Source organism: Pogoniulus pusillus, chromosome 21, assembly GCF_015220805.1.
Source record: "Pogoniulus pusillus isolate bPogPus1 chromosome 21, bPogPus1.pri, whole genome shotgun sequence".
In the NCBI taxonomy this organism is placed as follows: Eukaryota; Metazoa; Chordata; class Aves; order Piciformes; family Lybiidae; genus Pogoniulus; species Pogoniulus pusillus.
The window spans coordinates 13959561-13972614 of record NC_087284.1 but is presented as its reverse complement, the minus strand read 5'-3'; the positions used below and the strand labels follow the sequence as shown (position 1 = coordinate 13972614).

Here is a 13054-nt window from a genome sequence, read left to right as displayed (position 1 = left end):
ACACAGAGTTGTCAGCAAAGTTCAGCTTCTCTCTGAAAGCAGAAAGTAAATGAACAAGGAGACTGAGTGCAGAGGAGCTGAAAGGAATGCTGTACCTCTGTTCCTAGAGGCTGCTGCCACTCATCAGGCTGCTTATATTTACCTTTCCTGTTCATTCCTCCCCAGCGAAAATCAGCCTCTGAGGACAGCCTCAGCACTACTGTGTGTAGTATCTAAGTGCTAACTCAAGAGATTTGGAGACTGCAGGCTCATTCTAGCTGTAGTAAGGCACACACCTGCACTTAGCAAAAGCATAATAACTAGTGGTGCTGTGGACACTATCTGTGAGCTGGCACTCTGCTCGCAAGTGCCCTTAGTCTCATGTTGGGACTCACAGTCACAAGAGTACTGCAGGGATGTGCTGCAGTGACGCTTACATACCAGACATTCCTTATCATAATGATGAAGAGGGGTAGGAGCTTTCTGGCTGGGGGGAATAATGGGAGGGTTGTCCCTTCTCCTTCAGATTGCTGGGCCTGGCTACTGATTTGAATTGCAAATGATGTTACAAAGCAGCTGTGGCAGTTTGTCACTTCTCAGGAAGTCTCAGTTTGTCACTTCTCCACTAATAACTTACTGGAAAAGTGGGGGAAAGAAAAAATTATAAATCTCACTTAGCATCAATCTCCTTTTATAACTTAATCTTTGTATTAGCAACAGGGAGGTAGTGTCAGTTCCTTTGGGATTCTGTGATCTTTTTTAGCAGTACAAAAGGTTTCATTTTCCTTCCTTTTCCACCACCATAAAATATTCTCATCAAAACAATGTTCTGAGACTATAATGTGGCACGTGTCTTGTAGAACAGGTTCCCTGCTACCACAGCATCTAATACAATCAAGCTCACTTGTAAAATTAGCTGCTTTTAATTCTCTTTCCTTCTGTGTAAGAGGCCATTCATTCCTCTGGCAGTATATGTGAATTCATTTGTAGACTGAGTGTTCTAAGCCAGAACCACAGAAGGTGGAGACCTGGAAGGGACCTTTAGAGGTCATCTGGTTCACCCTCTCTGCTCAAGCAGGGGCACCTAAAGCCAGTTGTGCAGAACCAAGTCCAGACAGCATTTGAATATCTACAAGGATGGAGGGTCCACCACCTCTCAGGGCAACCCATGCCAGTCTCAGTTACCCTTACAGTGAAAAAGTGTTTCATGATGTTCAGGGGCAGTCTCCTGTGTTTGAGTTTGTGCCTGCTGCCACTGTTGTTGAGCACCACTGAAAAAAAAGCCTGACTCTGACTTCCTAGTATTCTCTCTTCAGGTGTTTAATACACATTGATAAGATCCCCTCCTTGAGCCTTCTCTTCTTCAGATTGATCAGTCCCATCTCTCCCAGCCTTTCCTCATAGGAGAAATGCTCCAGTCCCTCTATCATCTTCATGGCCCTGCACTGGTCTTACTCCAGTAAGTCCACGTCTTTCTTCTGCTGTGGACCTCAGAACTGGATACAGAATTCCAGATGTGGCCTCATTAGTGTCTCCCTTCACCTGCTGGCAACACTCCTAGTGAAACCCAGAATAAAAGGCCTGCATGAAAGACACTTTACACCCATTGGTTCTTGTGCTAGTGTTTGCCTTGAACTTGAGTAGCACCATGCTTCAAACTGGCCTGAAAGGAAGCATAAACAGTCTTCATTTTGCTAGACTAAACAAAATGAACTTTCCTAGTCTGCTGTTGTTTTATAATATTTGCAGCTTGCCAGTCCTCCAAGTAAGCCTTTTGTGGGTTTGTTCCAATTCAAACTCCTCATCCCTAAATGTTGTACTGAATTTTCCAGATGAAGTCTCAGAAGTGCTTTTTTACAATGTCACCTGTACCTTCTCTTTCACAGAAGGAAAGAACTGAAGTGATAATAGCCCAAACTACAGATGCCTTTGTCCCTTTGTCACTTCGTTGTGAATCCAGGCTGAATACCTACAGGCCTGTTCTGCCCTGTCTGAACAGATGTAGGAAGGAATCTGAGTCAGGGGTGAAGGTTTCCCAAGGTGAATAAAGGCCAGTATCCAGATCTTATGCATCAGTAGTCACAAAAACATGAGTAAACCCTTCAGTGTATTACTCCTTCCCCTGACAGCTAAGGAATGTGAGCTGCATAGCACACAACTAGCTGTCAGAGGGCAGAACTATTGCCTGTATCTGAGTCTGGGAGTGCAGGAGTGTTATATTCCCTTCCAGAAACCAAAGCCCTCCTGAGATGACAGAAATCTTCACTTGGAATTGAGTAGTATCTTGAATCAGACATCAAGAGTGCAGAGAAATGGATCTGAGCAATACACAGAATTATTATTGCTACTTTTTCCCTCCTCCTTCTGATTTAATTGAAAACAATTTGATGCGGCAGGAATTATAAAAATATAGGTATTTTAATTTCCCCCAAAAGCTCTGCCCCAAAACTATATACAAAACCAGTTAAATTTTATTTACAGGTTCTAATTCTGTCGGGAATTTTCACAAGGATGCTTATGGGCAATTTTGGGAATTTAGGGAAGTCAGAAAATGGAAGAGGCTAAGCCACAAGATAGCTTTACCCCACTTAGAAATCAGAGGCAGAGCAGAGAGCCTAGAGAAAGGCCAAGAGATTTACTCACAAAGGTGGAGCAGGAATTTGGGGACAGTCCCTGGATCTCCTTTGCGGCAGCTGTGCAAGCTATAATCCACTGTGGAACCATGCAGTGTTAAGTCCAATGTGAATGGAACCTGCCAGAGTCAAAGTGTCTGCAGGCACAGCTTCCTCGAGGCAGATCTCACGGAGCGGCACTGCCTTAGCAGCGCAGGGAAAAGCCATAGAGCGGCCGTGTTCTGCCAGCAGTGGTAATTTACGGCAGAGTCAGGGTCCTTCCAGCTCCCAGCTCGGCGTTAGGGAGCAGGAGGCCAGGGTGTGCCAGTCCAAGGAGAAGCTGGGTCTGGGTGCCTTAGACAAATCTCTCAAATGGACCAAATGGACTTGCAGACTTGCTGGACGTGCGAGACTGTGTGTGCTTTCTGGTCACTCTATCTAAGTACTTCCTAGATAATGCGTCCAATGCCAATATATACTGGGCACAAAGAATCAGCCAACAGCAGTCCCAGAGTCCAGCATTGGCTTTCCCACGAGTGACTACACATGTGGGAAAAAGGTGCCTTTTGCCATTCCCCATTCAAGCCCACAAAGGGGGGGAAGGGGAAGCACTTTGGAGCCTTCATCTTCCCCTATTCAAACCTCCACTGATGGAGCTGGGGGGGGTGGGGAGGGAGTTTGGAGCACCCCACTACATCTCCACATTGTGTAAGTTCCCTAGCTGTAGTTGCATTAGTCTGTTTCTAAGTTCGTTCATTTTTATTAATGTGAATTTTCATCTGTAGGGAGCACAGTAATTTGAAACTATTTCTTACTGCTAAGTGATAGGAGATGGAGAACAGAGCTCCCTGTCCCCTGCTCTCTGAGTGGAGCAAAGAGATTATCCTCTGCAAAATGGCCACGGACTTAAATGTATTTAGAATTGAGCAGCTCCTCTCACAGATGGTGAGTCTCATCTATACTGACCTAAAGTTTCTAAAAGACTAGTGCAATATTGTATTAAAGGGAGAAAATGTCAGACCTGAGCAGTGAAATTGCATTTGTTATTTTTTTTTCCTCACAGCAAGGAACATTTCAGTCGGATGGAGACACACCAGGGACGCTTACTGTAGTAGTTCATCTCTGATCCCACAGTACGAGGTAGTCTCAGACGCCCAGCGTGGGTGTGGAAGCAGAGGTAGGGTACTAGCAGAGGACCCTGTCCAGGTAGAGCCAAAGAAGTCACACAAAACATATGTACATTAGCTTGCAAGAACAGATTTAGTATGTTGACCACTGAATGGGCTTGTAAGCCACCTCTCTTCATAGTGGAGGTAGGTTTACAATTGCAGCATCCTGCAGTGTGTTGGAAGCAACACACTGTGCAGGAATCTAAACATACAGCTGCGAGCCACCTCATGGAGCTTGGAGCAACTTCTCAGGCAGGATAATGTTTAGGTGTATACATTCTGCATTGTTCCTGTCACTGGCAATTAAAGCTGCTTTTCCTTCAGAGTGTCAGAATAGCATCTGTCACCACAGGCCCTTTCTGGACCCAGAGTGTTGCCATAAATATGCTGGACATCAAGGATGATTTTCATGCCCCTAGCATAGCTTTAAAGACAGTCAAAACAGATCTCTAATAAGACAGAGATGGCAAACATCCAGTCTGACCAACCTTCAGCCTGAATTTGGAGCAAAAAAGGAGATGGAAAAGCAGCCTGAAAAGTCATTGGGTGAAGTGCTGTGTTGTGAACTTGGTGCACCTGTCCAGTGGGGTTAATCACAAAACCCAGTGATGCAAGACAGAAATTTGGTCCCCGTTGTACAGTTATAGGCAGGCACTTGCTCCTTTAGGTGCTCTCTAAATGCACTTTACTCAATCAAAAAGACAAGTTTGTGTGCATAACGGGACACTCGTTTGTGTCCCGTCACAAAAAGAAAGTAATATTTTACCCTACCCCTACAATATAATACATTTCTCCCTTCTAGAATGCCCAGGCCTCCTTCCTGTATGCTAAATGCTATTCATCCTCCCCCAATTATTATCCAGTCTTCTTTTTCATCGACATCAGTGGAAGATTTATGAATTAATTTGTTAGTTATGATTTCTTCCTATGCTAGCATAAGTGTATTAGGTTATTAACCTTAAAAGTATCTGTTAGTTTCATTCTACAGTATTTGTTAATGTTACCTTTTTTTAGGTTTAAAATAAAGTTTTGGGTTCTCTGCTAATTCTAATATAATGTTTTCAGTAAAAAATTTGGAAACCCATATAAATTTTAATTTTGGTCAATCTATATATCATACATGCCTTGGGCTCAATTTGGTAGTAAACTCCTTTATTAGAAGCTTCTTTTGAATGTTTAGAGTGCTGTGAAATTAAGCATTTTGTCTTCTTTTTTGACACTTTCAACACCAAAAGAAAAGCACTGTTTTGCTTCCCATGCTCTCACTGAAGCCAGCTCCCCCTCTTTGGTGGCTCCTGTGACATGAGATGAAGTTAGATGTGTAGTGTGCACCAATCAGGTACAGTAAGATACAGGCTGGGAACACTGCTGACAAAATGGATGTTCTTGGCAGGCCATGACATTTCTCCTTGCCCTTCTTTGAAGGAAGGAGATCAGTGGAACACTATGTCCTACTGGTGGTGCTTCAAGCATCACCTCTGGGTGCACAGTGTTGCTTCCCCATGTCCAAGTAGTGAAGTAGAGCAATCAAAGACATGGGCACACCATCACATCACATCACATCACATCACATCACATCACATCACATCACATCACATCACATCACATCACATCACATCACATCACATCACATCACATCACATCGTCTGTGTTATGCCTTAGAAAGATGAGGAACAGTTACAGAGCTTTGCTCTAGAGTAAGAAGTAATATTTTCTATTAAAGTAAGGACTTTTCTTTACACTTTGCTACAGTTTGAGACTAAAATTTAGTTGTAAACAGAATTTTCCAGAGGTTTTGGACAGTTTGAGAGGGATGGACCCCTCAGAGGTCATACTATAACAAAGATAAGTTCATCTCACTCAACTGGCCTGAAGAAATAGTTTATATTCTGCAGAACAAGCTACTCACTTGCTCTCTTGCTGCTCCAGCTGAACTTCAGGTTTTGCTTTCCTACCTCTGACCACGTGGCTTCTCTGTTTTAGATTCCATAAGGTACTACAAGGGTTCAAGAGGGAGCATGTGTGGTTGTATAGCCTTTGGGGCCCTTTGTCCCCAGGAGGGGATAAAAGAACTGAATTAAGGTACAGGGAGAGCCTATGCTGTTGTTAAGCCATATATGTAATATATAAATATGTAAATGTACGTTGTACATTTTTATGGCCTTTTTTGTTTTTATATTTAGTTTCTGTTGTACATGCAATTCCAGTTTTGCTTCCAAGTTCTGAGTGTAGCAAAATTGCTCATTGGGAGGCAGATTTCCATAAGAGGTTACTGGGGGAGGATCCAATCCAACTCATAACAATGCTCTTTTCTGAACTGTGGATTGATGGACAAATGTATGGAAATACCAAAAGGGAAGAATCAAAAATGAAACAGATGGGAAGCGAGAGACAAAGATGCAATCTGGCCCTAATACAGCTATAAAATTCCTGTTGACTGCAGTGGAACAGAACCAAGATGAAGCAGGAATGACGAAAAACTGGGACAGAAAGGGAAATGACAGAAGGATAGTCTCAGATTATTTAATTCCTGTGTTCCCATTCCTGTTCCACTCAACCACCATCAGTCTCCACTTTGTCCAGTTCTCATCTTTTCTCACTGCTGAAGCAGTAAGTTGTTATTTCTTATTTGGTATCATCCATCCATCCATCCATCCATCCATCCATCCATCCATCCATCCATCCATCCATCCGTCAGCATGTCTGGGGTAGCTGGCAGCTAATTCTGATAGGTGAACAACCCATCAGAATTCCTCACTGGTTCCCACAGGGCATGTAAACTGAACAAGTTAACAAATGCTGACAGGTGAAAGACATTCATCCACAGTTGCTACTGGTTGCAAAGACAGATGTAAAGGTTTCCATATGGTAGCTGTATACAATGCCACAAGAGAAACATTAGCCTCAACTGTGCTCACTTCCCACCATCCTTCACAGATTGCATTTTGGGCTACTGAATGATCTCATGGGGGTCCCATAATGTAACTCTCTTCCTATTCTGCTGGAACCAAAGGTTTAGGGGAGACCACAAATAAATTCTGCTACACGCCAACTGTCGTTAGGTTGTGGTAGAGGTGTTGCAAGTGGCCTTTCTTCAAGAGGACAGAAAAACTCGGTGGAAGAAGCGCTTCATTCTTGGCAGTTCTTTTTCAGGGCCTGTTGATGTGAAAGAGCAAAAATTCTTTTCCCAATTAACTAACACTACAAAATAATCAGGATTTCACAAGAAGAGAACAGCTACAGTCTGTGTTAGAACAAACTAAATCACATCTCCCTTTTCAAGTATTTTTGCATGGCTGGTGCAAATGGTAGAAATATAATTCACAAGCCTATTTCAGACATCAGTGATAAATTCTTTCCAAGATTCTTCCCACACCCAAAATCACAGTCTCATTACGACTGCTCTTAGTTTCTCTTCAGCTAATATAATGTTTTATATTTAATCTCACAATGACATAGTTTTTTCCAATAATAGGTGGAAAATTGAAACGGAAGGGAATATTTTCCCTTCCATCTGTTGGCTGTCTTCTCTTTCCCAATTGTGTCCAAGTTTCACTGAACAACTCCTTTTCTGCATGGCCATTTCAGAGTTCGCACCTTATCTTTAGCCAGTGCTTGCTTTGATCTGGGTTCCTACAGTCTGTAATAGTCATAGGTAGTATGTCTCATTTCAACATTGTTCCTTTTCTTTACTTGTTGAGCCACATGCTTATGATGCATTTCATAACAGATTTCATTCCTTATGCCTTCTACAGGCAGCTTCCCATTCATGGCACTGAATGTGTCTCTCATTTCCTTTCATAATTCCAGCACGCCATGGCCACTTGGTGCAGCCAGGCCTCCTCTAGAGACATTCCTCTCCTTTGCTTTGCAGGGTTCTTCTGACTGGAGTCCTGGCAGCTGGGGGGATTGATTTATTTAGCCACATCCATTGCTTCCACTTCTGTTTGAAAGGTCTGCTCTTTCTTATGTAGCTGTGGATTCATCATTTGTTGTTTAGCCTGTTCTACCTACAGTGGTTTACCCCCAGAGTATACAGAATAATCCCACTTGGGCTTAAGCCTTGTCTTTTCTGTAAAGAAAGCATTACAGACATCACTATTTTGCACTGAGATTCCTGCCAGTTAGATACATTGGCAGTAGGGATCGATTCATTGGAAGATATTTTACTGAAGCTATGAAAACATTTCTGGGGAGAAACCAAAGTCTTAAGAGAACTTCAAAAAGAAGTTCCTGAGGTCAGAAGCCTACTGTGGTTTAAGCTAAAAATCTTTCTTGCCTTGTCCACTGGAAGCTTACCCATTCTTGGAGCTTGTGGTTGCTGGAGTAATGCACTGCTGTTTGCAACACTTTCTTCTGATGCTGAGCTTGATGCTGGCAGGTGGACACAATTCTGTCCTGCAGCATTTGGGCAGGCACTTGACAATGATGGCTTGTTGCTGCATGAAAAACACCATGAGCAGCCTGGCCTCTTTGCAAACAGCCCTTTCCCAACGGGGTGAAGCACAGGTTGAGGTCAGGGAAGGGTTTATTGTCCCATCACCTTGTGGTCCAGCACTGCTTCCAGGCCTCCATACCATGCCACATGCATTTCACTCAGGTCTCCCATGCTAGTGCCAGGACTGCATCAGGCAGGTCATTATTTTCAATGAGCATCCCTTTGTCAAAAAAAAATAATCCCCTAAACCCACTAAATTTCATTTAGGGTTGTTCGTGTGCTTCTTTGTGGCCTTTCCATAACAGAATGATGGGGGTTGGGAAGGGACATCTGGAAATCTAGTCCAACCCTCATGCTAAAGCAGGTTCATCTAGAGCAGATTACATGGGATCATGTCCAGGTGGATTTTGAGTATTTCCAGAGGAGAAGAGTCCACAATCTCTCTGGGAAGCCTGTTCCAGAGCTCGGACACCTTCAAAGGAAATGTTTTTCCTCATGTTCAGATGGAACCTTCTCGGTCCCAGTTTGTGCCTATTGACCCTCGTGTTGTTGCTAGGCATCACTGAGAAGAGTCCTCTTGACCTCTGATCTTCAAAAAGGCATTGATAAAATCTCTCAATCTTCTCTTCTCCAGGCTAATCAGACCTAGGGCTGAGTCTTTCCTCATAAACGAAGGTCCTGCAGAGGGCTCTGAACAGGCTGGATCAATGGGCCAAGGTCTGTTGTATGAGGTTCAACAAGGCCAAGTGCCGGGCCCTGCACCTGGGTCAAAACACCCACATGCTATGCTCTAGGCTTGGGGCAGAGTGACTGGAAAGCAGCCTGTTAGAAAAGGACCTGGGAGTACTGACAGCCAGCTGAACACAAGCCAGGAGTGTGCTCAGGTAGCCCAGGTAACCACCAGTATCCAGGCTTCTATCAGAAATAGTGTGGCCAGCAGGGCTGAGGGTATGATCACCCCGCTGTGCTCATCACACCTTGAATGCTGTGTTCAGTTTTGGGCCGCTCACTACAAGGAGGACGTTGAGGTACTGGAGCAGGTGCAGAGAAGGGGAGCAAAGCTGGTGATGGGGAGCGGTTGAGGAAGTGGGGTTATTCAGTTTGGAGGAGGCTGAGGGGAGTCTGTACTGCTCTCTAGAGCTACCTGCAGTGAGACTAGTGAGGTGGGTGTCGGTCTCTTAAGTCAGAAGCGATGAGGACATTTGCTCCAGGGGGGGTTAGACTGGGCATTAGGAGAAATGGCTTTACTGAAAGAGTGGTCAGGCATTGGAATAGGTTGCCCAGGAAGGTCATGGAGTCACCGTCCCCCCCTCCATGTGCCTGCTCCCCCTCCTATCAGAGCCGCTGAAAGGCATGAAGCAAACGTTCAGGAGAGATGCAGACATGGCACTGTGGGACACGGTTCAGTGGCTGTGACTGCGCTGGGTTAATGGCTGATCATCTTGGAGGGCTTTTCCAACCAAGACGATTACATGTAAGACAGATGCTCTGTGTGCCAAGCTGGTGCTTTCTACATGTGCTCAGGCCGTGGCAGTGGTCTCAGAAGAGCCCAGGCGCAGGTCCCCTCAGCACCCCCGGGCTCCCTAAGGGGGGCCCAGGGCGAGCCGCGCCAGGCCGCACCGCCCGCCCCTCTGCCTCCGCATTTGCGCACGCGCGGGCGAGATCACCGGCGCCGCCTTCGGGCTCTGCGCGCCACTGCAGCCAGCGCCCCGCCGCGCCGGCTCTCCCGGGGAGCGCGACTGTCTGAAGAGAGGGGGAGCTCCTGTCCCTCCCTCGTCGCTCCTCCGGACCGAAGGCGTCCGGCTGTTGTCGGTCCTTTCCAGCGCCGCGGTTTTTCCCCGCCCCCTCGCCACTTGCCTGGGCGCCGCAATCCCGGCGGCGCGGCGGGAGGAGGCGGAAGATGGCGGCCGGGATTGAAGGGGAGGTGGTGGCAGGCGCTACGGCAGCAACAGCGGTTATGCAAACGAGGCCGTCGGCATCCAGCGCTAGAGCCGGCGTGGACCGCGGCTGAGCAGGGAGGCGGCTGGGGCTGCGCCACCACCGCCCTCCCCGACGCCGAACCCTCCTCTTCACCCTCCCTCCTTCGCCTTCCTCGCCTGCCCGGCCCCCCGCCCTCGCCTCGGCGCGGCATGGACGTTGGCGCTCCGCCGTGTCGCTGTGAGCGGCGCTGCGAGGCCGCGAGCCGCCGCTGCCGCTGAGCGGGTCCGCCCGCCGCTGCCGGGGGGGGAAAGATGTCGGACACCAAGGTGAAAGTTGCCGTCAGGGTCCGGCCGATGAACAGGAGAGGTAAGTGGCGGGCGGCGGTGGGGAAGGCGGTGGCGGGGTGTCTGGAGTCGCAGAGGCACCGCGACTGGGGGGTGTGTGTGGGAGGGGGCGGCACCGGGATGCGCCTGGGGCGGGTGCGGTGACCCCCGCGGCCCCGGCTTGTCCCCCACTCTGGCGGGAGGATAAACCCCCTCGACACGCGCACCCCTCTGCAGCCTGCCCCATCCTCCCTGGAGCATGCCCCCACCGACGGGGAGCCGGCGGCGGGCAAACTGCCCCGGCGTGCTGGGAGAAAGGGGGTGCTCTTGCCATGGGTACAGCCCCCGCCGTGTCACCTTGCAGAGCTGGACCTGAATACCAAGTGCATCGTGGAGATGGAAGGAAACCAGACTGTACTTCACCCTCCGCCTTCCAACACCAAGCAGGGAGAAAGGTAAAAATGCGAGTCTCCGTGCCCCAAGTGAAAACGCAGCCCCGGTTCCTCTGCCTCACCTTCGCAGGCTCTTTGTTGGGGGTGCGGCGGGGTCCCGAAGTTCTTGCTCGGTGCCTCTCAAGGGGCTGCGAAGTGCGGGGGGGAGCGGGCCTAGGGAAGCGGGTGCGAGCGAGCTCCAGGCGGGGATGGCTGCTTTGGGCCGGCATCACTGCGAGGGAAAGTCTCGACCTCGCTCTCTTGCTTCCCGAGCAGAGTCGGACATAGCCAGTTTGGGATGTGGAGACAGGAGATCCTATTGGCCTCGTATGTTTAAAAGATGATTCTTGATTACCTGCTCAAAAAAAAAGCTCTCGATTAGAAAGACTTAGCTGACCATGGATACTGTTTTGTAATTTTTTTATTGAGTGTGAGTTGCTGATAATTTGAGGTAAGATATGGGGGGGGGGGGGGGAGAAGAAGCAGCAGAATATGATTTCTATGCTAGTGATGGTTTGTTGTTTTTGAAGTTCGTTTACTAGGTTTTAACATATTAGCATTTGAAAAGGCTGTAATTGCTAGATCCTTTATTAATTCGGTGGTGTTCTGTGAAGTAGCCTGTGAGAGTATGCTAAAATAATTTTGAAATCTGGCGTATAGTTGTGATGCCTCAGTAAAAGAATACCCTTGGAAATAATCCAAAATACCAATGCACTAGACTGTAAAAATAGATCTGAACAGGAAAAGATTTCTTGCCTTTGAGGGAATGTGGGGAAAGACAAGGAGGTGTAAGGAGAATAGGTACATTGTATACCTATCTCTTCAGTTACCTGTTGACTGCTCAGCTTGATTTGTTAAATGTATTTAGTGGCAAGGAGTGTGAAATCATTCTCATGGTTATAAGAGCTTTTAATCTGAACATGCTCCTACTATTTTAACAAGTTCATAGCAATTATGAGGAAATGGTAATATGAGAATATGAGTCCCTTGAAGGTCACACTTTTGTGTTTTTCTAGCAGGAAAAGTTGAGATCTTTTATATTTTCATCTAAGATGTGATGGCTCTTTTCTGATTAATCCACATGCTGAAATATAGCTGTAATCACACTAGTTTTAACTTTAATCCGTCTTGCATTGTCTTCAGTACCATTGTTATGGCTAACATGCTGGCCTGGGTCGTGAAAGATCTGTGCTTGTTTCCTGCCTTTTTCGCAGATATGTGTGTGATCTTATACAAGTCATGTGCCTCTGTGAGTCTTAGCATCCTGTCTGTAAAATGGAAATCCTAAGGATTTTTTAGGCAAAAGTATGGAGGATTTTCCTTGTGTTTATTGAAGTGTATGTGTGGCCTCCATCACAGCATTGCTATAATAAAAGCAACATAAACTCTTTAAGTGGATTTGACGAGTATAAAACATAACATACAAATAGAGTTTACAAAGCAAGAACAAAACTAAGATTCAAAAATAGTTATTTCAGTGGACTAAAGAATCTAAGGGACAGAATAGTTTACTAAAAAAACCTGTAAGCTATGAATTTTCCTGTGCACCTTGACCTGCAGGTATTCAGTGAGCCTGTGTAGTTACTGCCTTTTGCAAGTCTCTGTGGCTTGTATTTATCTGGCTTTGATACTGTTAATTATATATATGTGTATACAAAGTCTTACTGGATTGTAACTGGCTTCTGACTCTTAATGAAGAGTGTTACCAGAGAACTGTAATGCTTGTGTAAAACTTCATGGTGATAGCTGTTCTGCTTGCAGCCAGTGTGAGACTGGCATTTTGCCGGTTGTCGTATATGTAACTTTTGTGTTTGCAACAATTGCCTGATGTGTTACTGGCAAAGACAGAAATACTGGTGAAAAATGACCCACACTACTGCAAATACAGTGTTTGGGTACAATCTTAATAGTGGATGTTACATGTAATCTGTTCGATGCCTTCTGAGGATCCTCATATTTTCTTCAGTGTCGAAATGTCAATTTCTATTTTAACTTAAAAAAAAAAAACATGGAAAGTTAATTCTGTTCTATGAGTACAAACCATGAAACGCCTGTATAAACTAGCTCTGAATTGCTGAGTAGTTGCTGCTTGTACTTGGATTGATGCCTTGGCAGAGTTAGAGATGTCAAATGGATTTTTGGTTTTCTTTGTGCAGCTTGCTTTTATATAGCTTAACTGGAT

General features: G+C 46.0%; 1 protein-coding gene across 4 annotated transcripts in view; it reads left to right on the top strand.

The window, feature by feature from the left end:
• The first annotated feature begins 10279 nt into the window (after positions 1–10279).
• KIF13A (kinesin family member 13A) overlaps positions 10280–13054 on the top strand; it is a 106178-nt gene continuing 103403 nt past the window's right edge. For all 4 annotated transcript variants that reach the window (XM_064161034.1, XM_064161032.1, XM_064161033.1 and 1 more), the window contains exons 1-2: positions 10280–10484; positions 10806–10896. In XM_064161034.1, coding sequence (XP_064017104.1) covers positions 10430–10484; positions 10806–10896 — 146 coding nt within the window. In that variant the 5' untranslated portion in view covers positions 10280–10429. The remainder of the gene's footprint in view (positions 10485–10805; positions 10897–13054) is intronic.